This window comes from Oncorhynchus masou, chromosome 5 (assembly GCF_036934945.1).
Source record: "Oncorhynchus masou masou isolate Uvic2021 chromosome 5, UVic_Omas_1.1, whole genome shotgun sequence".
In the NCBI taxonomy this organism is placed as follows: domain Eukaryota; kingdom Metazoa; phylum Chordata; class Actinopteri; order Salmoniformes; family Salmonidae; genus Oncorhynchus; species Oncorhynchus masou.
The window spans coordinates 48,102,172-48,125,064 of NC_088216.1; the positions used below are offsets into that span (position 1 = coordinate 48,102,172).

A 22,893-nucleotide genomic window follows, 5' to 3' on the forward strand; every position below is an offset into this window, starting at 1 on the left:
CTCTTGACAGCAGGGAAAAGCTGAGACATCTCACTCGTATTCTCATAGTACCGGGTTTAGGCAAGGGACCCTAAATGATATTTAAAATACTCGTTTTGATGTCTCACTATGGGATATGGCCAACGCAGACATGCTCTCCGAAGCCAGGGTCAGTTCCAACAGCATGACCCCTCAGAGGCGACGTCTAGTCGGTAAAAAAGCCTCATAAAATTATGAGGGGCGGCCCAACATGCCACCATGCAGATCTCTTGTAAAGACGCCTTTGCACAGTGTTCAAGAGGTAGTCAAACCATTGTTATAATGAGCCCTCAAGCCCTCCGGTGGATGTAAACCCCCTTGCTATTTGTAAACCAACATAATAGCCTCCATTATCCAAAGGGATAGCTGTTAATGAGAAGCTCCCCCTTTGCAGGGGGGGCACCCCAGACAGGAAGAGTATGTCACTCTTGCGCCATGTTCTTGCTCTATCCAAGTAGATGCACAAGTTGCATACTGAACATAAACGGTGGAGACGCCCTTCTTCCATAGAGAAGGGCAGAGTTTGGAAAACAATAAGGGTCTTTCTATAAACTAGGGTACCAGGGAGCATTTATTGTAGTGGAAAACATTTTGGAGCTGTTACAAAGTCATGAATAATAATTCTCCTTTTTCATGTTTTTTTTTTATTTATTTCACCTTTATTTAACCATGTAGGCAAGTTGAGAACAAGTTCTCATTTACAATTACGACCTGGCCTTCCCCTTCCTGCCCTTCAAGGAGTAGCTTGTCTACAGCTCCTCTGTTCCAATTTTTCCTCATCATTTGTCTGATTCCCGATCCCCGGTCCTGGCCACAGCAGAGGGTCAGGTATCAGGTCTGATTTAAAAAATAATAATTCCCACTCCTTTGTGTGTTCCTCGGCTAAAACAGTTGGCCATACAGTTCTGATTGATAGTAATGTAAGTCATTTTTGTAGTGTATCATGTAATCATGGTCACGTAACAAGTTAAGTGTTAAATGGGAAATCAATCCAAACACTAAATAGGTACATGGCATATATGACAACTGCATTTCATTGACATTAAGATATTTTGATTCAATAATATTGCAGGTTGCATTCAAGTGGCTCTCGATAAATAGCTAACTTTTTTGTCAATTGCTGTTCAAATACGTGATATAAATTACTTTTTTTTTTACAAACATACATTTTAAATGGCCATCCCTACCATTTTCTTTCGATAGTGTGAGTTTAAGTATTTCACAGATATCCTTCAGTTCCTGATTTGTTTCTGTAGGGTTTTGCAGCATATCAAGTTGTCCCAAGGACTCTGAATCGTTTGGCTGCTGGGCCTCTATGGCCTCCATCACTTGGTTCAGAGCAGTCTTGAACTCTGTATGGATCATCTCCAGCTTCATTATTATACTCATCTCCACTGCTTGAAGATCTGCAAAATAATAAAGACTCAGTTTAGCTGCAAACAGCATGACAATATAAGCCATGAGTAACAGGCAGGACATGTATGAAGGCCATGTGGAATACCTCGATCAAAATATCCACCCTTCATATATATTAGTAGTATTGATAACCATATAGCTGCTGACAGCCATTCATTTTGGAATTAATGTTGATATTAGAAGAGAAGCAACATTTTGTAACATATCGGCTAGCATAATATACCTTCAATTTATCCAGCGGGCATCTCAGAAGCCACGGGCTCATCAAGCAGGGATTGCAGCTCTTGGTCTAAAATATAAGTCAAAATCCATGCTGTTATTTAAACTGTCTACATTTACGAGTTCAATATCAATACCTTGATGGCTCAAGAAACCTGATTCTGGTGCTCTGTCTTGGCCAGCTTCTCCTGGCTGCCACTTGGACTGACTGAGAAAACAGAAGAAAAGACATACTTTGCATGCTTTTGAAACTGACACAGCACAAAAAGTGAAGGAATGTCAGTATGGAGCTCAGTGGGAAGGTTAATGAATCCCAACAAAAATATATTCTTAGCATCATTTTGTTTTTCAATAATCATTTCAGTGTTATGGCAAATACATACAGATACTTACAAACATGGCATCACACTTGTGTTTTACTCAAGAAAATATGCTGATTTACTACAAGTTTCACCCATACACAGCACCACAAGTATTTGGAAAGTTGTAACATTATGTACAAAGTAATAATAATACTTTAAATAACCTAATATGAAAACATGTGATGGTAATGTATTATATTGAGTGGCTTTGAAATGTCTGTAAAGCTATAACAGTTCATACAATTCATTTGTTTACCCTAACACATTACAACCAGACACCAGACACCAAACACTGTCACTTTGACTTGAGGTGGCAAATGGCAGATGGCCTTGTCATCTGCAACTTCAAAGAATATCACAGATGTCAAACCACAGTGCATCCCGTACAGTTGGTGGGAACAGAACTTTGAGAAAGTAGGCTCATTTAAATCAGACTTGAAACATTTAAAACATTATGTGCCTTGTAGGGTCTTTTCAAAGACACTAGCTTTAGAAGTTGCTAATAGAAGAAAGAAATAGAACTGTTACTTGGTTATTAGTCACATTACCAAAGTGTATGTCAAGATCAGATGGGTGAGGTCATTTCCTCTCATATCAACTGTACTTAGGTTATGATTTCATGCCGTCTCTACAATTTAAGACTTGTACTTGCATTAACTGTACACTTTTCTTCACCCATATACTTGATTGTGTGTCAAACAGAATGTCAACTTGCTGATTATACATTTAATGACCTAGTTGCATAATGCCGGATCTTACCACTATGGACTGGTGGAAGCTGGGGCCCTGGAAGCTGGGCTTGTCTGGGTTCATTTATCTTTTTCTGGAGTGCTTCACTTGCATCATCTTACAAAGCACAATAAAAAAAGTATTTCTTATTTTAATCTACTTCCTGATGCATGTCATGCACACAATGGAAGAAGAGTAGTTAAGAAATCCTCACCAGGTGGCTCTACAAGGAATCTGATTGGTTTAGTCACCTCCCTTTTTGCTCGTTATTCGTCAGAGTCAACATTGGAGGTGTCAACCCCCCTTTTGGCTCATTGCTCTGCCACAGAGTAATTGTCTGTATGTGCAATTAACATTGTCATAAATACTTTCCGATTAACACTGACAAAAATGGGTCAATTGAGTATTAATAATTCACATAGTAATATTTTCAGAAAATACATATAGTAATTTTAAAAAACATAACATTGATCAGAAATACAGTGAAGACATTGCTAATGTTGTAAATGGAAACTGCAGATTTTTTATGGAATATCTACATAGGCGTACAGAGGCCCATTATCAGTAACCATCACTCCTGTGTTCCAATGGTACTTTGTGTTAGCTAATGCAACTTGATCATTTTAAAAGGCTAATTGATCATTAGAAAACCCTTTTGCAATTATGTTAGCACAGCTGAAAACTATTGAGCTGATTAAAGAAGCAATAAAACTGGCCTTCTTTAAAAGTATTACTTTACTTTATTCCAACCTGTCCAACACACAATGTAGGGCATTTGTGTTGAAGGTCAAGATTATCCGGAAAATAAACTAAATAATGGAACATTATGGAGAAGTGGTTTGATGAACATGCACCCTCATTCCCATAGTATTTTCCCCGATATTGGTCCTTGTTCTTGTATTTAAACTGCACAAAAGGGGGTCAGGGTGTTACAAAATAGCACTAGTCCTTTTCCCTTCACTCAAAAATATGTGAAAAAATGTATTCATGAGACATTCTGAATAATAGAAGGCATATCTATTTATAAATGAAATACAGACATCACCCAAAACTTTTGAAATGTACACCGTCATCTACAAAGTAATAGATTACATGTTTACCTTCAAATAAACTATGTAGTAAAGGATATAATAAACAGTAGATCAAAAACATGGTTTTATTATAAATACATTAGTGATATGGCAAACACTCATTGCCACACATGGTTTCTCTGCTAGATCATTTTTATACAAACGTTTTAAGAAGAATAGTTCAAGTCCATTGGTTAATACTTGTTGATGGACAAGGCTCTTAGCTACCTCGTCTCCACCACTTCTCTGTCAGTCTCTGTCAAAGGTTGTAGCCAGTCTTAGCCCATAAGCTTTTCCTTGTTTAATCCATCACGTTCATTCCTCCTCTCTTCTTTGCAGCCTCTATTCAACTCTTCCACTCTCATTCTCTTTCCTCAGACCATGGAAGGGCCACTTCCTAGGAAGTTGTTGCGTAACGGAGATAAGAAAGAGAAAGCGTAGAGATAGTGAGAGAGAGCTTCCCATACCTTCCTATTCTCTCAGACCATAGAGGAGCTGTTTCCCTGGGATAAGGACAAAGAAGAGAAGAAAGAGAGAGGGAGAGATTTCAGTCTTCATGAAGCAGGACTATTGGGAGACTACAGCTTTCCACTAGACACATTGTGAAAATGTTATGTGGAGTGATCCTCTCTTTGTTGAAAGATCGGGAGTGTCGACACAAACCTCAAGCAGTCTTGGAGTGGGCTAATGCATTGTAGTTTTTTCCCCATTGCTTTCTTAGCTCAAACAACGGTTCCCAAATGTACCTTTATATCTCCATTATTTTATGGGAGAATTATACAAATCATGCTTATAATTAAATCATAACTCATTATGTTTATACAAAGTTATGAGCCTGGCATAGTCACTGTCAGTTGAAAAAAAAATCGAGATTATTGCTCTCACCACATTGAGATAGGGGATATTAACCAACGATAGAATTAATCCAAACGCCACAGGGAAGAATGACCTGGAGGGAGATAGACAAATAAATATGATGTGAGAACATTCTGACCCAGCAAATACTGTCAGTTCAGCTTAGAACTACCACAGAGTGAGTCTGTCTTTAATGTTGCCCAGGTTTCCTCGGCAAATTTCCATTTGGGAAATATGAATGTAATCTTATTTTCTCTTAGAACCACAGGGAGGTATCAGACATTTGTGATTTTTTTAAATGTAAAAGCTTTCTCACATGTTTTGGCCATGGTAAAATGTTTGTCTTAGAAAGTGGTTCAAGGCTGGTCCCTGGATGTGGTCAGTAAAGTGATATACACTCTGTGGCCAGTTTAGTAGGAACACCCCCCCGTTCATGAAAAGTGATCACTCCTACAAACAGTCACATGGCTATGGTTTGATTTATAAAGCAGATTAAACTAGAGGCGAAAGAAACACACACCTATTTAGGCGAGGTGCTGGATAGCGAAGAAGAACACTAGAAGAATTAAAGGAGAGCCGCACACTCTAGGAGCTCAGATGCAATAATTTAACAACCTAATATCCAACATTTTCGACAGACAAGGTTTATAAAGCAGGCAGACAGGCATTGAGGCATTCAGTTACTGTTCGACTGAAAGTTAGAATGGGCAAAATGAGTGACCAACGCTACTTTGAGCATGGTATGATCATTGGTTCCAGGCTTCCAGGTGCCTGGTTCCAGTTTCTCAAAAAGTTTGGGCTCCTGTGCTTATCATGCACGACAGGGTCTAGGTTTAAGTCTTGTGGGCAAAAACAGCTCTTTGATGAGAGGTTGAAGGAGAATCGCAAGAATAGTGCAAGCTAACAGATGGGCCACAAACAGGCATACAGTGGTGTACAGAACGACATCTCAGAGAGCACAGGGATCTAACTGAGGAACAGACAGATATAGGAGTGGCAATCAACAAGGTAATGGAGTCCAGGTGAGCCCAGCAAGCGCTGATGCGTGTAATGATGGTGACAGGTGTGCGTAATGATGGGCATTCTGGCGTCCTCGAGTTCCAGTAAGAAGGAGCAGGAGCAGACGTGACACATATGATATGTGAATGGGCAACATTCCATTCTGAAGTTTATATTCTCTTTCTTCAGTCCAAATAATTGCTGCCATCGATTTCAATTCATTTTGCGCTATTTTGTTGTGGTTGAAATGAAGCAGGCATTTAAAAATACAGTGCTGTCGCAAGGTACTGTATGTTTCTCATCTAGCATAATCCTCTCCCAGCTATCCTGTTTTTTAAGTTGTTGTTCCAACTTGCTTCCATTAACGCATGTCTTCTACGATTCTCTGGATGTCTAAGGCCCTCAATGATGAAAGTGTCTGCTGAATTACTAAAATGTAAAATGTCCTCTTTTTCACTATCCTAGAGGTGCTCTTTTTTTACACACCTGAACAGGAGCACGAAGCCGTAGCTCTCCACAGCCATGCCGATGATTGGCCAGCGGAACAGCACCAAGGCCACGCCACCGAGGAAGAAGGTGGAGCCTCTGAGCTTCTGTCTCTGGAAGAAGAACCCTGCCGTCCTTCTCGGGCCAATGATGAACGCCAGGCCAGCCAGAAACAGAACCTGAAGGAAGGAAGGACGAGGCAAGCTTTGTTTGAAAACGTAGAACATACATTCTTCCTGTTTGTGCAGCTAATATTGTCACTGTCACTATTACTTCCTGTTACTGTGACTATTATCAAGCAACCCAATTGCCTTTGAAAAAAATATTTAGACAGTACAGTGCAGGTGTGTATTAATTCCAAAATATTGGTTATAGATTTACAGAGTACCATGTGAAAAGAGTATAAGTCATGCTGTGTGTAACATCATGTTATTAATGCTATATCAGTGGCCTCTGTTGACCTGTTACCTGCTTCCCCTAGCCAGGCGGTGAAGGAACGTTGCATGATGGTGAGAGGGGAGCACAGTGTCAGTGTGTGATAGCGATTATTACTCACATTCCCAAATGCCAGTAAGACAGAGTCAAAGTACAGCAGCACGCCAAAGAGCAGAAAGAAGAGGCCGAAGCCTGTGAGACCAACACCAATCTCTGGAACACACACACACACACACACAAACATTTGTGAGAGTCAGCTCGGGTAGTTCAACCAAATATAGGCCTACAGACTGTTTAGACATTTAGATCATCTTTAGAAGTAAAACTCACAGTATTCATATCCGTAAAGGCTTTCACCATAACACACTTCAAAGTTCAAAGTCTTCACAATGACATCACTCAAGTCCAAGTACATGTTGCTTAACTCAAGTCTCAGAGTTGAAGGTAAAACAAATAAACACTGTGATTGTATGGACAGCCGTTCCTAACCACTTACTCTGAGTCTCTGTGATTGAAACCATGATGATGTTTTCGTCCTCCCCTGAATTCACTCTCCTTCACTCCCCCCTGTTGCGTATCTCTCCTGCTCCTTCTCCTTGGGAGTTTGGTGTAGATCTGTGCTTCTTCCTTCTCTGTGGTGACCTTTGAACTGAGCTGTCACCGTGTGAACATTGTTGTCAATCAATACTGGGATTGCCAATAGCGTATGTTTATACATTCATTTATACTGGAGCTGCCTTACCTGAAAAGGTGTCTCGGATTCAGATTAAGATTATCATAATGGGATTTCCAAGTTTGAAATAATCCCTTAGTTAGAAGAAATGAGCCAGGGTTGGATTGGCCATCTGGCAATTCTGGAAAATGCCAGATGGGCTGGGTAATTTTTTGTTTTGTGAGCTAGTCGAAATTGACATGGCCTGTTAAGATTTAGTTTTATACATTTTGCTCAATTTCTCTGTTGCATGCTGACTAAACTGGCCGCGTTGTTTGCACAAGTGTTGCAAAATAAATGTACACGTACAGAGCATTCAGAAAGTATTCATTGCCTTTGACTTATTCCACATTTTAATGTGTTACAGCCTGAACTCAACCATCTCAAATAAAATAAATTACAATTTTATTGCTCACATGGTTGGCAGATGTCATTGCGAGTGTATTGAAATGCTTATGCTTCTAGATCTGACAGTGCAGCAGTATCTAACAGGTAATATGTAACAATTCCACAACAAAACTCAATATACTGTATAACAAATTCCACAACAAAACCTAACACACACAATCTAGTAAAGGAATGGGATGAGAATGCATAAGTATAAAATATATGGACAGAGCGGCTAAGATGCAATAGATACTGAAGGATACAGTATACAGTATATACAGTTGAGGTCTGAAGTTTACATACACCTTAGCCAAATACACTTAAACTCAGTTTTTCACAATTCCTGACATTTAATCCTCGTATTAATTCCCTGCCTTAGGTCAGTTAGGATCGCCACTTTATTTTAAGACCACCCCTTTATTTTAATAATAGTAGAGCGATTTATTTCAGCTTTTGTTTCTTTCATCACATGCCCATTGGGTCAGAAGTTTACATACACTCAATTAGTATTTGGTAGAATTGCCTTTAAATTGTTTAACTTGGGTCAAATGTTTAGGGTGTCTTGAGATGTTGCTTTAACCTCTTGAAGCTAGGGGGCACTATTTTTTATTTTTGGAAAAATAACGTACCCAAAGTAAACAGCCTATTTCTACCAGATGCTAGAATATGCATATAATTGACAGCTTAGGATAGAAAACACTCTAAAGTTTCCAAAACTGTAAAAATATTGTCTGTGAGTATAATAGAACTGATATTGCAGGCGAAAGCCTGAGAAAAATACAATCAGGAAGTGACTCTTATTTTGAAACCTCTGTGTTCCTATGCATCCCTATTGACCAATTAAAGGAATATCAAACAGATTCCTTTTTATATGGCTTCCCTAAGGTGTCTACAGCCTTTAGACGTAGTTTCAGGCCTTTATTTTGAAGAATGAGCGTGAACGACCACATTACGTAAGAGAGGCAGCCATTGTTTCTCCCGGTCCTAGTGAAAAGACAACTGTCCCGGTTGATATATTATCGAATAGATATTTGAAAAACACCTCAAGGATTGATTATAAAAAACGTTTGCCATGTTTCTGTCGACATTATGGATATAATTTGGAATTTTTGTCTGCATTGTCGTGACCGCTATTTCCGGTGGATTCCTGAGCATTACGCACCAAACTAACGGAGGTATTTGGATATAAAAAATATCTTTATGGAACAAAAGGAACATTTGCTGTCTAGCTGGGAGTCCCGTGAGTGAAAACATCCGAAGATCAAAGGTAAACGGTTAATTTAATTGCTTTTCTGATTTTCGTGACCAAGCTTCCTGATGCTAAGTGGAAATAATGCTATGCTAGGCTATCGATAAACTTACACAAATGCTTGTATTGCTTTCGCTGTAAAGCATCATTTCAAAATCTGAGACGACAGGGTGATTAACAAAAGGCTAAGCTTTGTTTCGCTATATTTCACTTGTGATTTCATGAATATGAATATTTTCTAGTAATATTTTTTATCCAGCGGTTGCGTATGACAATTTTTGTTCGTCTGGGTTGATAGAAATGAGGTAAAACTGATTTAGGTTTCCCTGCATTAAAGTCCCCGGCTACTAGGAGCGCAGCCTCTGGATGAGCATTTTCCTGTTTGCTTACACTTTGTATTCAGGACAAAAAGTTAATTGCTTTGCCACATTTTTTGTAGTATTACCTCAGTGGCTTGTTGCAAACAGGCTTCCTTCTTTTTAGTCTGTCAATGAGGTTAGTATTGTAGAGGAACTACAATGTTGTTGATCCAACCTCCATTTTCTCTTATTAGAGCCATTAACATTTAAAAATACCTAAAGTTGTATGTGTTAATAAAACAACAAAAACCAAGACCACACCACTAACATCAGGCAGTATGACGATACACAAGAACAATACCAAGTGGTGAGTGAACATGGGAGATTGACATATAAAGGGGAGGAAATTGTGAAGGTAATGGAGGCTAGGTGTGAATCACAATGATTCACAGGTGCGAATAATGATGAGTGCCAGGTGTGCGTAATGATGATTCCCATGACTGGTGGTTAGTACTCTGGCGACAGTGTACGCCGGAGGGGAAGAGCAGGAGCAGACGTGACACTAACCGACGTGGGTGATTGAAAGATGAACAAGGTCCAGTTGGTGGTGATAATGCACCTTAAAGTTGGTTGGTAAAATCCACAGAAGTAGGAGATAGATGAACAAGAGATTATTAAAAGAAAATTAACTAAAAACAAACTAGTATCCCCCTTTTATCTATGGATTAATTGTCGTAGATTAGAGAACACACAATTTTGTATGACTGAAAATGGGTCATAATTATACACAAAAGAAGAACATGCATTTCAGGTCAAATAACCACCCAAATGTCCCAGGTCAAATTAGCTAGCAACAACAATATAGCTAAATGTCCATGAATAGTTTATGTGTGTTTCGACCCATTCCCAAACTAATATAGTAGGTTCAGAGTTGGTTTTGGTATTTTAAACTCTGAAATTTGTAATCATGTAATCTCCAAAAGTAATTATTTATCATGTCAGGGACATAAACAATAACTAGTAATGATGCATACTCCAAGGAAGGTTAAAATCTCACCATTCTGGTAAAAATAGTTAGTTGTAGTCACTTTTGAGGACACAAGCACAAGTATACTGCACAAATATGATACATTTTAAATGATGTATTTCCTATTCAACAAAACTGTATGAATAAGGTTTGAAATTACTTATTTTTTCTAAATATATACAATTAAATAAAAAATGACTAACTATAAAATGTCACCTTCCTTATAACTGTAAAATACATATTTGCATATTTAGTGTTGGAGAAAATGTGCATATTGTCCAAAGGTCTCTCCTGATCAAAATGTCTGCCCCCATCGCTGTGAATGTCACATAGAATTCTAGCTTGGCTTCCTGAACTCCCTAGGAACTCACCTTTCATCTCATATTAACCTTGTCCATCTATGACAAACAGAGAGTGGTTTCTGTTTAAAATCTATTCATTAAGTTAGGTTATTGTCAACAGCAGCACTCTCTCCTGCTGCGATATGATGCAAGGATTCCAGGCATATAAACTCAGCAAAAAAGGAAACGTCCCTTTTTCAGGACCCTGTCTTTCAAAGATAATTTGTAAAAATCAAATAACTTCACAGATCGTCATTGTAAAGGGTTTAAACACTGTTTCCCATGCTTGTTCAATGAAATATAAACAATCAATGAACATGCACCTGTGGAACGGTCGTTAAGACACTGACAGCTTACAGACGGTAGGCAATTAAGGTCACAGTTATGAAAACTTAGGACACTAAAGAGGCCTTTCTACTGACTCTAAAAAACATGAAAAGAAATATACCCAGGGTCCCTTGTCATCTGCATGAACGTGCCTTAGGCATGCTGCAAAGAGGCATGAGGACTGCAGATGTTGCCAGGGCAAAAATTGCAATGTCCGTACTGTGAGAAGCTTAAGACAGCGCTACAGGGAGACATGAGGGACAGCTGATCGTCTTTGCAGTGGAAGACCACATGTAACAACACCTGCACAGGATCTGCACATCCGAACAGGGACAGGTACAGGATGGCAACAACAACTGCCCGAGGTACACCAGGAACGCACAATCCCTCCATCAGTGCTCAGACTGTCCGCAATAGGCTGAGATGCTGGACTGAGGGCTTGTAGGCCTGTTGTAAGGCAGGTCCTCACCAAACATCACTGGCAACAATGTCGCCTATGGGCACAAACCCACCGTGGCTGGACCAGACAGGACTGGCAAAAAGTGGTCTATAATGACGAGTCGTGGTTTTGTCTCACCGGGGGTGATGGTCAGATTCACATTTATCGTCGAAGGAATGAGCATTACCCCGAGGCCTGTCCCCCAGAGTGGGATCAATTTGGAGGTGGAGGGTCCGTCATGGTCTGGGGCAGTGTGCCACAGCATCATCGGACTGAGCTTGTTGTCATTGCAGGCAATATCAATGCTGTGTGTTACAGAGAAGACATCCTCCTTCCTCATGTGGTACCCTTCCTGCAGACTCACCCTGACATGACCCTCAAGCATGACAATGCCACCAGCCATACTGATCTTTATGTGTGTGATTTCCTGCAAGACAGGAATGCCAGTGTTCTGCCATGGCCAGCGAAGAGCCCTGATCTCAATCCCACTGAGCACGTCTGGGACCTGCTGGATCGGAGGGTGAGGGCTAGGGCCATTCCTCCCAGAAACGTGTGGAACTTGCAGGTGCCTTGGTGGAAGAATGGGGTACATCTCACAGGAAGAACTGTCAATTCTGGTGCAATCCATAACGAGGAGATGCACTGCAGTACTTAATGCAGCTGGTGGCCACACCAGATACTGACTGTTACTTTTGATTTTGAACCCCCCTTTTTTCATGTACACATTAATCCATTTATGTTAGTCACATGTCTTTGGAACTTGTTCAGTTTATGTCTCAGTTGTTGAATCTTGTTACGTTCATACAGATATTTACACATGATACGTTTGTTGAAAATAAGCGCAGTTGACAGTGAGAGGGTGTTTATTTTTTTGCTGCATTTACGTTGTTAGTGGCTGTGACGTGGGATTCTGCCAGGGGTTGATGGAAGGAGGTTTTCACTCCAAATCTCACGATACATGGCCTCATTCATTCTTTCCTTTACACGGATCAGTCGTCCTGGTCCCTTCGCAGAAAAACAGCCCCAAAGCATGATGTTTCCACCCCCATGCTTCACAGTAGATATGGTGTTCTTTGGATGCAACTCAGCATTCTTTGTCCTCCAAACACAACGAGTTGAGTTTTTACCAAAAAGTTATATTTTGGTTTCATCTGACCATATGACATTCTCCCAATCTTCTTCTGGATCATCCAAATGCTCTCTAGCAAACTTCAGACGGGCCTGGACATGTACTGGCTTAAGCAGGGGGACACGTCTGGCACCTCAGGATTTGAGTCCCTGGTGGCGTAGTGTGTTACAGATGGTAGGCTTTGTCCTTTGGTCCCAGCTCTCTGCAGGTCATTCACTATGCCCCCCCGTGTGGTTCTGGGATTTTTGCTCACCGTTCTTGTGATCACACCCAAGGGGTGAGATCATGCCTGGAGCACCAGATCGAGGGAGATTATCAGTCGTCTTGTATGTCTTCCATTTCCTAATAATTGCTCCCACAGTTGATTTCTTCAATCCAAGCTGCTTACCTATTGCAGATTCAGTCTTCCCAGTCTGGTGCAGATCTACAATGTTGTTTCTGGTGTCCTTTGACAGCTCTTTGGTCTTGGCCATAGTGGAGTTTGGAGTGTGACTGTTTGAGGTTGTGTACAGGTGTCTTTTATACTGATAACAAGTTCAAACAGGTGCCATTAATACAGGTAATGAGTGGAGGACAGAGGAGCCTCTTAAAGAAGAAGTTATAGGTCTGTGAGAGCCAGACATCTTGCTTGTTTGTAGGTGACCAAATACTTATTTTCCACCATAATTCATAAAAAATCCTACAATGTGATTTTCTGGATGTTTTTCTCATTTTGTCTGTCATAGTTGAAGTGTACCTATGATGAAAATTACAGGCCTCTTCCTCTGCACAATTGGTGGCTTACTTAATACATTTTTGCCCCACTACATGAGACCTTGTAGCCTGTACATTGAATATATACACTGATCATGTACCCCTCCTTGGCAAATAAATGTGTGGTTCAGGTATGAATCTCTGTGAGACATTATTTTTCAGTCTTATCCAATACCAGGTGTATCAATCTCCATTATTTGAATGATGATGTGTCTGCATGTATGTATTACAATTATATTATTATTATACACTTCAACAGTGTTTACCACTCCTGCTCCTGGGACATCAATGATTACACATTGTAACTGTGCAATAGACTAGAAACATGAGTTATGTAAAGGCTGAATTGTAATTCATATATACAGAAAAAAAAACCTATGGAAATCTAACTCCCTTCATCTGCATTAATCTGAGAACACTGAGATACTTCAATTCAACCAGTGGAGAATGTGAAATGCTTTGTTGAAGAAGTTCATGTTCCAGGTGTTATAAATACATAATTACATGCATTATAATTATGATAATTATGAATACAAGTTTAATCTGTACTTCAATGCACACATGTTGTGCATTACAAAATGAGGAAGAAAGACGAGGTGGGGAAAGAGGTATAGAAGACAGAAAGGGAAAGAGGTAGGAACAGAGGTGGACAGAATATGATTCATGACTTACAGTGCTTCCCTAATATTCTCTCAGTTCATCACAATTACATTATCTCTAGTGGTGTCTCTTAACCAGCCTTGGGCCCCCAGTTGGCCAAAAGGTTATCTTAAAAGTGGGTGAGGTGGCGATGACGGGACTGGCTTCCTCTCTCACATCAAAACATACCTGCAGACGAGAGACAGATGGATAGAGAGAGCACGATTGAGCGTTGTTTTTTTATTCTAACACTGTCAGTCATCATAATCATTAGGAGTATTCAGAATAATTGTAATTATTTTGTCTCTATGGCCTATTTATTGCCTTACCTCCCTACTCTTCTACATTTGCACCCTGTAAATAGATTTTTTTAATGTGTTATTGACTGTACGTTTTCTTGTGTAACTCTGTGATGTTGTTTATGTCGCACTGCTTTGCTCTATCTTGGCCAGGTCACAGTTAAATGAGAACTTGTTCTCAACTGGCCTACCTGGTTAAATAAAGGTGCAATGAAAAATAAAGACATTTAAAAAGGAGGAGAAATGCAAAATTGACCTTGGATCATTAACTCTGGGGCTACTACATCTCTATCTGTATTTCAACGTAAAGCATCTCTTTAATAATACTTCCTGTTGACCCGACCAAGTGACCTCTCACCTATGATCACACTGTTCCTTCTGTGTCAGCCAGTTCAGGTGAGGGAGGGGTTCACCAACACAGCCGATATAACCTAGAGGATTTATGGAGAAGGGGGAGAGGGATGAAGTGAAGGAGAGAGACTTATTGTGTGTGTGTGTGGTCTCACATGGTGTCCACACTAAGTGGCTACAGAGTACTTTATGCTGAAAAACAGACACATGAGGACAGACAATAGAAGATAATGTCATTACTAGACATAAATACCACTTGAAGCTTGATGATGACATGATCATTTGAATCAGCTGTGTAGTGCTAAGGCAAAAAAAAATGTGCACAGGTGTTTGGAGCATTCCTATATGCCACAGCTGGTGAGGTGTCAGGTTCGCCGCTGTACTTAAAGGATGAATATTCCAACTATCTGTGAAATGCTGTAGATCTGCCCGCAGACGAGGTAGGAACACATATCCCAAACAGAAGAGGTGGATAGAATTCGACAGGTCAAGGTATCCTTCTTCCTCCAAACTGTGCATGTGAGACAGGTTCCATGTACAACAAGACAGGCAGAGAGGAAGAGAAAAAAACACAGAACAGTTTGATTTACCTCTGGTTATGGACACTTTAGCCGGCAATAAAGCTTCCACGGCCTGTTCCTCAGACAGTGAACGGCAATATCTATATTTTGACCCCTTGATCAGCTCGCACTCTGAAAGTAAAGAAAATAGCTTATTTTTTGTAGATATGAAAACAATAATTGACATATTCAATCTAAAGCAGCAGATGTCAGTTTCAGGATACGTCAATACAGCACAGAAAGCTTAACACTAGACTGGTGTTGTGATTGTTCATTAGGTGATGGGAAATATGCAATATGTGTACAAAATAATATACTTACCTGTTGTGTCTGGAAAAAAAGCATTGGAATTAAAAGTGAAATGTTTAACCTTCTAACCTGTTTCATTATTTATGTATTACCATTTGATGAAGAAACAACTCCAATTTCATACATCATTGAAAGTTTGTCTACAAATAATAAGTAAGAATAAGACACATAAGTAAGAATTATGTGTCACATAAGTAAGAATAAGTAAGAATAAAAAGGTAAAAAAGAACTTAGATTTTAGGGAGACATTATACATCTTAGTACCTCATCAATTTATGATTTGTATCAATGTGGAATAGAGACAGGGGAGCAGGAACTGACTATTTTTGCAGAGCAATGCAACAAAGCTGGATCATTCTGGCAATGATACCTGCACCATCTACAAGCTGCAAAGACTCCCTAACTCTTCGCCATTGTACACGATGGCCCATTGCTCTGAGACTTCCTTTGACCATTCTAAAGACCGCATGGGGCATCATTGCCTTAATGGCGCTGACTTTCTGGTCTAACTCTTCATCTGACAGAAATATTGTGTTATTTCATCCTTCTGTAAAAAGGCTAACTGTTCCACCGGCATTAAATATGATTATATATCTATTTATTTTTGCATTTTTGCATTTCACCTTTATTTAACCAGGCCAGTTGAGAACAAGTTTTCATTTACAACTGCGACCTGGCAAAGATAGAACAAAGCAGAATGACAGAAACAACACAGAGTTACACATGGGATAAACAAATGTACAGTCAATAACAGAATAGACAAGTCTATATAGAGTGTGTGAAAATGAAGTAAGATTAGGGAGGTAAGACAATAAATCAATCTATAATATTTATTTCGGAAAGAAGTATGTTCAATAGGAAACAGGTGCGTAATGTCTTCTTGGCGCGCGCAAACACGAATTTTCAAGACTGTGTCCTTAAACTAAAACTGATATTTCTTATTGGTTTTGAAGTTACAAGACTAAACAAGCCTTTAACAAAGACTGCTGAAACCCTGTGGCCGCCATAGGAATTACATCCAGGGAGCTCATTTTCAATATGACCTTTCTCTTGTATTTCTAAGAGGATGGTCTATCAAAATACATTTTTGGTTGTTTTTGCTTTGGATTTTCTCCTACCATATCTATCGTGTCATATTCTCCAACATTATTTTAACATTTCTACAAACATCTAAGTGTTTTCTTTCCAATGTTGCCAATTATATGCATATCCTGGCTTCAGGGCCAGAGCTACAGGCAGTTTACTTTGGGCACGTCATTCAGACAGGAAGTGGAGAAAAAAAGGGCCTATCCCTAAGAAGTTTTAACAGATGGGCTGTGTACAGGTGCAATGATCGGTAAGCTGCTCTGACAGCTGATGCTTAAAGTTAGTGAGGGGGATATCAGTATCCAGCTTCAGGGATTTTTGCAATTTGTTCCAGTCGTTGACAGCAGAGAACTGTAAGGAAAGGCGGTCTAAGGAGGAATTGGCTTTAGGGGTGACCAGTGAAATATACCTGCTGGAGCACATGCTACAGGTGGGTGCTAATATGGTGACCAGTGAGCTGAGATAAGGCGGGGCTTTACCTATCAAAGACTTATAGATGACCTGGAGCCAGTTGGTTTGGAGACGAATATAAAGCAAGGGCCAGCCATACAGGTTGCAATGGTGGGTAGAATATGGGGCTTTGGTGACAAAACAGATGGCACCGTGATAGACTACCTCCCATTTGCTGAGTAGAGTGTTGGAGGCTATTTTGTAAATGACATTGCCGCTGTCAAGGACCGGTAGGCTAGTCAGTTTTAAGAGGGTATGTTTGGCAACATGAGTGAAGGTTGCTTTGTTGCGAAATAGGAAGCCGATTCTAGATTTATTTTTGGATTGGATATGCTTAATTAAAGTCTGGAAGGAGAGTTTACAGTTTAACCAGACAGATGTCCACATATTCTAAGTCAGAACCGTCCAGAGAAGGAATGCTAGATTTGCGGGCGGGTGCGGGCAGCGATTGGTTGAAGAGCATGCACTTAGTTTTACTTGCATTTAAGAGCAGTTGGAGGCCATGGAAGGAGTGTTGTATGGCGTTGAAGCTCATCTGGAGGTTTGTAAGTTAACACAGTATCCAAAGAAGGGCCAGAAGTATACAGAGTGGTGTCGTCTGTGTAGAGGTGGATCAGAGAATCACCAGCAGCAAGAGCGACATCATTGATCAGCTAACTACTAGCTATGTAAAAGTTGGACGGAAGGACGCCCAGTGCTGCTTACCTGAGATGTCCTTCTTTGTAGGTGTCCGCTATGACTTCCTTTGTGTCGGAAAGAAAGGCTGAACAGTATTGATTGTAACCAAACTGACTTTAAATACATTTTTTGTTCTCTAAATATTTTTGGGGAATAAAATGGATAAGGTTTTGCGCTCTGTTACAAAATATTTGATTGGAAAGCTATTTTTATTTTGAAGCCTCGTTTTTGCTTTTTTATTATTATTTTGGATTAAAAAAAATGTTTTGCTCTCGACAAAAAGACATAGATTTGTTTCAAATTGGGGAGGCGGGCTATTAGCTGAACAATAGACTATTCAACCTTTACTAAAGAATAGTCTAATAACCGAGCTCGGTGTGAAAAAAGCCCATCCTATCACAAACCAGATTTGCCCTAACGATCAAGGGAGAGTTAGAGCACTGATTATGCTTTTGGGTCCCAATGCACTACTGTGTCTCTAACTGACAATGAATAGGCAATATAAACCACATAATAAACTCACAACTTCAAATGAAACAAGCAGGGAGCAGGTTTTCGAGTCCTCAACCTTCTTGCCCGAAGTCCAGCGAGCTATCCACTGTGCACCAAAAGCATGCTCAAGTCACAGAGCCGATAGAGAGCATCCTCGCGGTAGCTTGCTACTCAATGTAATAAAGTAATGACTTTTCAAATAAGTTACCTTACACTTTATATTGGCTGACAATTTGTTAGCTACGCTGTCCTTACAAACCACATAGCATATCATTACAGCAGTATGTACCGGTATGTTAGCTGTCTGCCTACCATTAGCAGGTATACATCAAACTTTACAGTATATTAACTATAGGCTATCTAACTACCCAACGTTTATTGACTTGATTATTCCCGTCATTCTTAGATCAGCTAAATGATATAGTCGTTGTGCGTTCTCAATGGACGTCCGGGTGCTTTCGTAAATTCGCTCTGGCTATCTACACCTATTTCAGAGCACTGTCATTTGAGTACCAGAGTGCAAAATAATGAATTTACAAGTGCTCAACACTCAATGAATATGGCCGGTGTCAGTAAACATTGGCAAAAAAGCTTAATTTAACTTAATTCTTTTCCAGCAGCACAGTTACTGTCACCAACTCATTGAAACTGCCTAATCAGCACAGCTAGAGTGAGTAAAATGGTCAGAGTGGCCTCATTTGTGTCTGGAAGTAGCTAGCATGCTAGCCAACGTTAGCTTGGGTGCTTGACTGCCGTTGTAAGGCCAGAATACTCAAATCAACCCTACAACCTGAGAAAGAAACGGTCTGAATTTACAAACTGAAAATCTGAATTTATGAGTGTCACGTTGTACAGCGCCATATTTTCCATTCCATCCTCACAGACACCCAGAGGATTTTTCATGTTCATGGAATAGAAACAGCATAATATTAATCAAATGAATTAAGCAAGTACCAGTCAAAAGTTTGGACACACCTACTCATCCCAGGATTTTCCTTTATTTGTATTATTTTCTACATTGTAGAATAATAGTGAATACATCACAACTATGAACCAACACATATGGAATCAGTTAAAACCTCTTAAGGCTAGGGGCCACTATTTTCATTTTTGGAAAAATAACATTCCCAAAGTAAACGGGCTATTTCTCAGGACCAGATAATAGAATATGCACATAATTGACAGCTTAGGATAGAAAACGCTCTGAAGTTTCCAAAACTGTAAAAATATTGTCTGTGAGTATAACAGAACTGATATTGCAGGCGAAAGCCTGAGATAAATCCAATCAGGAAGTTAGTCTTATTTTGAAACCTCTGCGTTCCTATGCATCCCTATTGACCATTGAAAGGGATATCAACCAGATTCCTTTTTCTATGGCTTCCCTAATGTGTATACAGTCACTGGACATAGTTTCAGGCTTTTATTTTGAAAAATGAGCGTGAATGACAACATTGCGTCAGTGTTCAGGTGAGGGCTTTCAGACTGATTTGTGCATAATAGACAAAGGCGACCATTGTTCCTCTCGCTCCTAGAGAAAAGCCAATTGATATATTATCGAATAGATATTTGAAAAACACCTTGAGAATTGATTATAAAAACGTTTGCCATGTTTCTGTCGATATTATGGATCTAATTTGTAATTTTTTTCGGCGTCGTGAACGTAATTTCCGGTGGATTTCTCAACAAAACGTGAACAAGAAAAGGAGGTATTTCGGCTAATCTTTATGGAACAAAATGAACATTTGCTGTCTAACTTGGAGTCTCGTGAGTGAAAACATCCGAAGCTCATCAAAGGTAAACGATTTAATTTGTTTGCTTTTCTGATTTTCGTGACCAAGCTTCCTTCCATTCAGAAATGTTCTTATAGATAGATGTTTCGGAGGTTGTCGGTCTTCGCATGGCAGGTTGACATAATTTCAAGCTGCAGACTAGTAATTAGTATTGAAGATTTGCTCTTATTCTGTCGGGATCGATAGTCTCAGAGTTTAACCATTTCCACCCGTGTAGCCAATGCTCCACGTGGTATGGTTAGGAATTCAACAACCATTACAACCTTAGCTTATACTGAGGTTTTTCTTGTCTCTACCCCCTCAGATGACCAAGGTATGCATGGTCCAAAGAGGATTTCTTCAGGTGGGGTTTTTCTTTTAAGAAAGAACAGCAAGGTCCGGTAAGATGAGGGGTGGTGGTCTGTGTCTATTTGTCAACAACAGCTGGTGTGCAATCTCTAATATTAAGGAAGTCTCTAGGTTTTGCTCCCCTGAGGGAGAGTACCTCATGATAAGCTGTAGACCACACAAGAGATAGTTTTCATCTATATTTTTCATAGCTGTCTATTTACCATCACAATCCGAGGCAGGCATTAAAACCTGTTATTAAGGCTCGGGACAATACTGCCCCCTTTGGATGAATTGCGTGCCCATAGTAAACTGAAAAACAATCTATCCAAAATTGCTAATATATGCATATAATAATAATTATTGGATAGAAAACACTCTAAAGCTTCTAAAACCGTTTGAATTATGTCTGTAAGTATAGCAGAACTCACAGGGCAGGCAATCTCCCAAACTAGTTTTGGCAGACAGAAAGTTGGGGCAACTTTGACGTCATCGCCCCCACCGTTCCCAACTAGCTATGGATCTGGAAACACTTTCTATGTCTTCCACGAGATGTCCTCTATCAGTAGAGCATAATTGTGCAAATCCCGTGAGCTTTGACCCTTTGGCAGGCAAAAGAGTGGGTGTCGCGAGAAAATACATGCGCGTTCGAGCGCGAATTGTACACAGTCATCCCTCCGTTCCAGATTGCCTGAGAAGAATTGCTTTTGTCCGGTTGAATCGCCAATTGTTTTGTACGTTTATAACATCCTAAAGCTTGATTCGGCACTTAATTTGACCAGTTTAGTCGACATATAATATGTAATTTTGAAGTTATGATGCGCAACTGTTTGGGACCAGAAGTCATTTTGGTTGCATTTCAGCTGAAACGGGTAGCATATGCTACTATAACTACACACGAACTGAAACAAAACGATGTATTGGGTAAGTATGGCTCCTTCCACTACATTCTGATTGAAGACCATCAAAGGTAAGGGATATTTATGTTGTAATTTTGTATTTCTGTTGACTCCAACATAGCGGAGAAATATTGCTTACGTCTGAGCGCCGCCCCAGATTATTGAATAGTGAACGAATTCTGTAACGTTAAAAAGAAATGTGACAAAGCGGTTGCATTAAGAAGCAGTGTATCTTTCTAACTATATGTAGAACATGTATATTTAGTCAAAGTTTATGATGTGTATTGCTGTTATCTGGCGTTATCTGGAGGAGCTATCTATAATTTCTCCGGACATTTTTGAGGATTTTCTGAAAATGGTGTCAATGTAAACGGTGATTTATGGATATAAATTGCATATTATTGAAAAAAACATAAATGTACTGTGTAACATGTCCTATTACTGTCATCTGATGAAGATTTTCAAAAGGTTAGTGAATTATTTATCTTTTAATCCTGCGTTTGTGATTGCATCTTTTGTTCGACAAAATGGCTACATATCGTCTGTGTCTTTGTGGTGGTTTGACATACATATGTGCTATGTTTTCGCCGTAAAACATTTTAGAAATCTGACTCGCTGGGTAGATGAACAAGGTGTTTATCTTTCATTTGAGCTTGTTAACGTGTGGAGGTTAAATATTTCTAAGAATATTTTTGCATTCTGTGAGCCACCTTTTGAGTTGAGCGGGGGAGGTGTGGTGCCCTTGGGGAACGTGTAGTGTGAACAAGTTTTAAGACCACAACGAGCTGTAGAAGGCCATAAGCAAAAAAGAAAATGCTCAGAAGAATACCCAGACGAGGTGATTCTAGTGGCCAGGAACTTTAATACAGGAAAACATAAATCAGTTTAACCTAAATTCTACAAGCATGTCACATGTGCAACCAGAGGAAAAACATCGTACTTACTTTCTTAACACATAGATGCGTACAAAGCTCTCCCTCCCATTAATTTGGCAAATCTTACCATGATTCTATCCTCATGATTCCAGCTTACAAGCAAAAACTAATGCAGGAAGTATCAGTAACTCGCTCAATACGGAAGTGGTCTGATGATGAAAATGCTAAGCTACAGGACTGTTTTGCCAGCACAGAGTGGAATATGTTCCGGGATTCATCCGATGGCGTTGAGGAATATAACACATCAGTCCCTGGCTTCATCAATAAGTGCATTGACGATATCGTCCCCACAGTGTTAGTACGTACATATCCTAACCAGAAGCCATGGATTACAGGCAACATCAGCACTGAGCTAAAGGCGCTTATAGGAAATCCCACTAAGCCCTCAACGAACCATTAAAACGGCAATGCATTAATACAGGTCTAAGATTAAATAATACTACAACGGCTCTGACGCTCATCGGATGTGGCAAGGCTTGCAAACTATTACGGATTACAAAGGGAATACCAGCCGACAGCTGCCCAGTGATGCGAGCATACCAGATGAGCTAAATACCTTCTATGCTCACTTCGAAGCAAGCAACACTGAACCATGCATGAGAGTACCAGCTATTCCACATTACTGGGTGATCACACTCGCCGTAGCCGATCTGAGTAAGACCTTTAAACAGGTTGATATTCACAAGGCCACAGGGCTAGATGGATTACCAGGATGTGTACTCAGAGCATGCACCAACTGGCAAGTGTCTTCACATTTTCAACCTATCCTTGACTGAGTCTGTAATACCTACATGTTTTAAGAAGACTACCATAGTCCCTGTGCCCA

General features: G+C 39.9%; 1 protein-coding gene across 1 annotated transcript; it reads right to left on the reverse strand.

The window, feature by feature from the left end:
* Positions 1 to 3,882: 3,882 nt before the first annotated feature.
* On the reverse strand, positions 3,883 to 7,221 carry LOC135539733 (vesicle transport protein GOT1A-like). Its single transcript, XM_064965808.1, has 5 exons — positions 7,086 to 7,221; positions 6,711 to 6,802; positions 6,155 to 6,333; positions 4,700 to 4,763; positions 3,883 to 4,317 (listed from the first exon to the last, which is right to left on the reverse strand). Exons 1-5 carry the CDS (start codon positions 7,108 to 7,110, stop codon positions 4,294 to 4,296), a joined length of 384 nt encoding a protein of 127 aa, XP_064821880.1. The 5' UTR covers positions 7,111 to 7,221; the 3' UTR covers positions 3,883 to 4,293.
* Between the last annotated feature and the right edge of the window lie 15,672 nt (positions 7,222 to 22,893).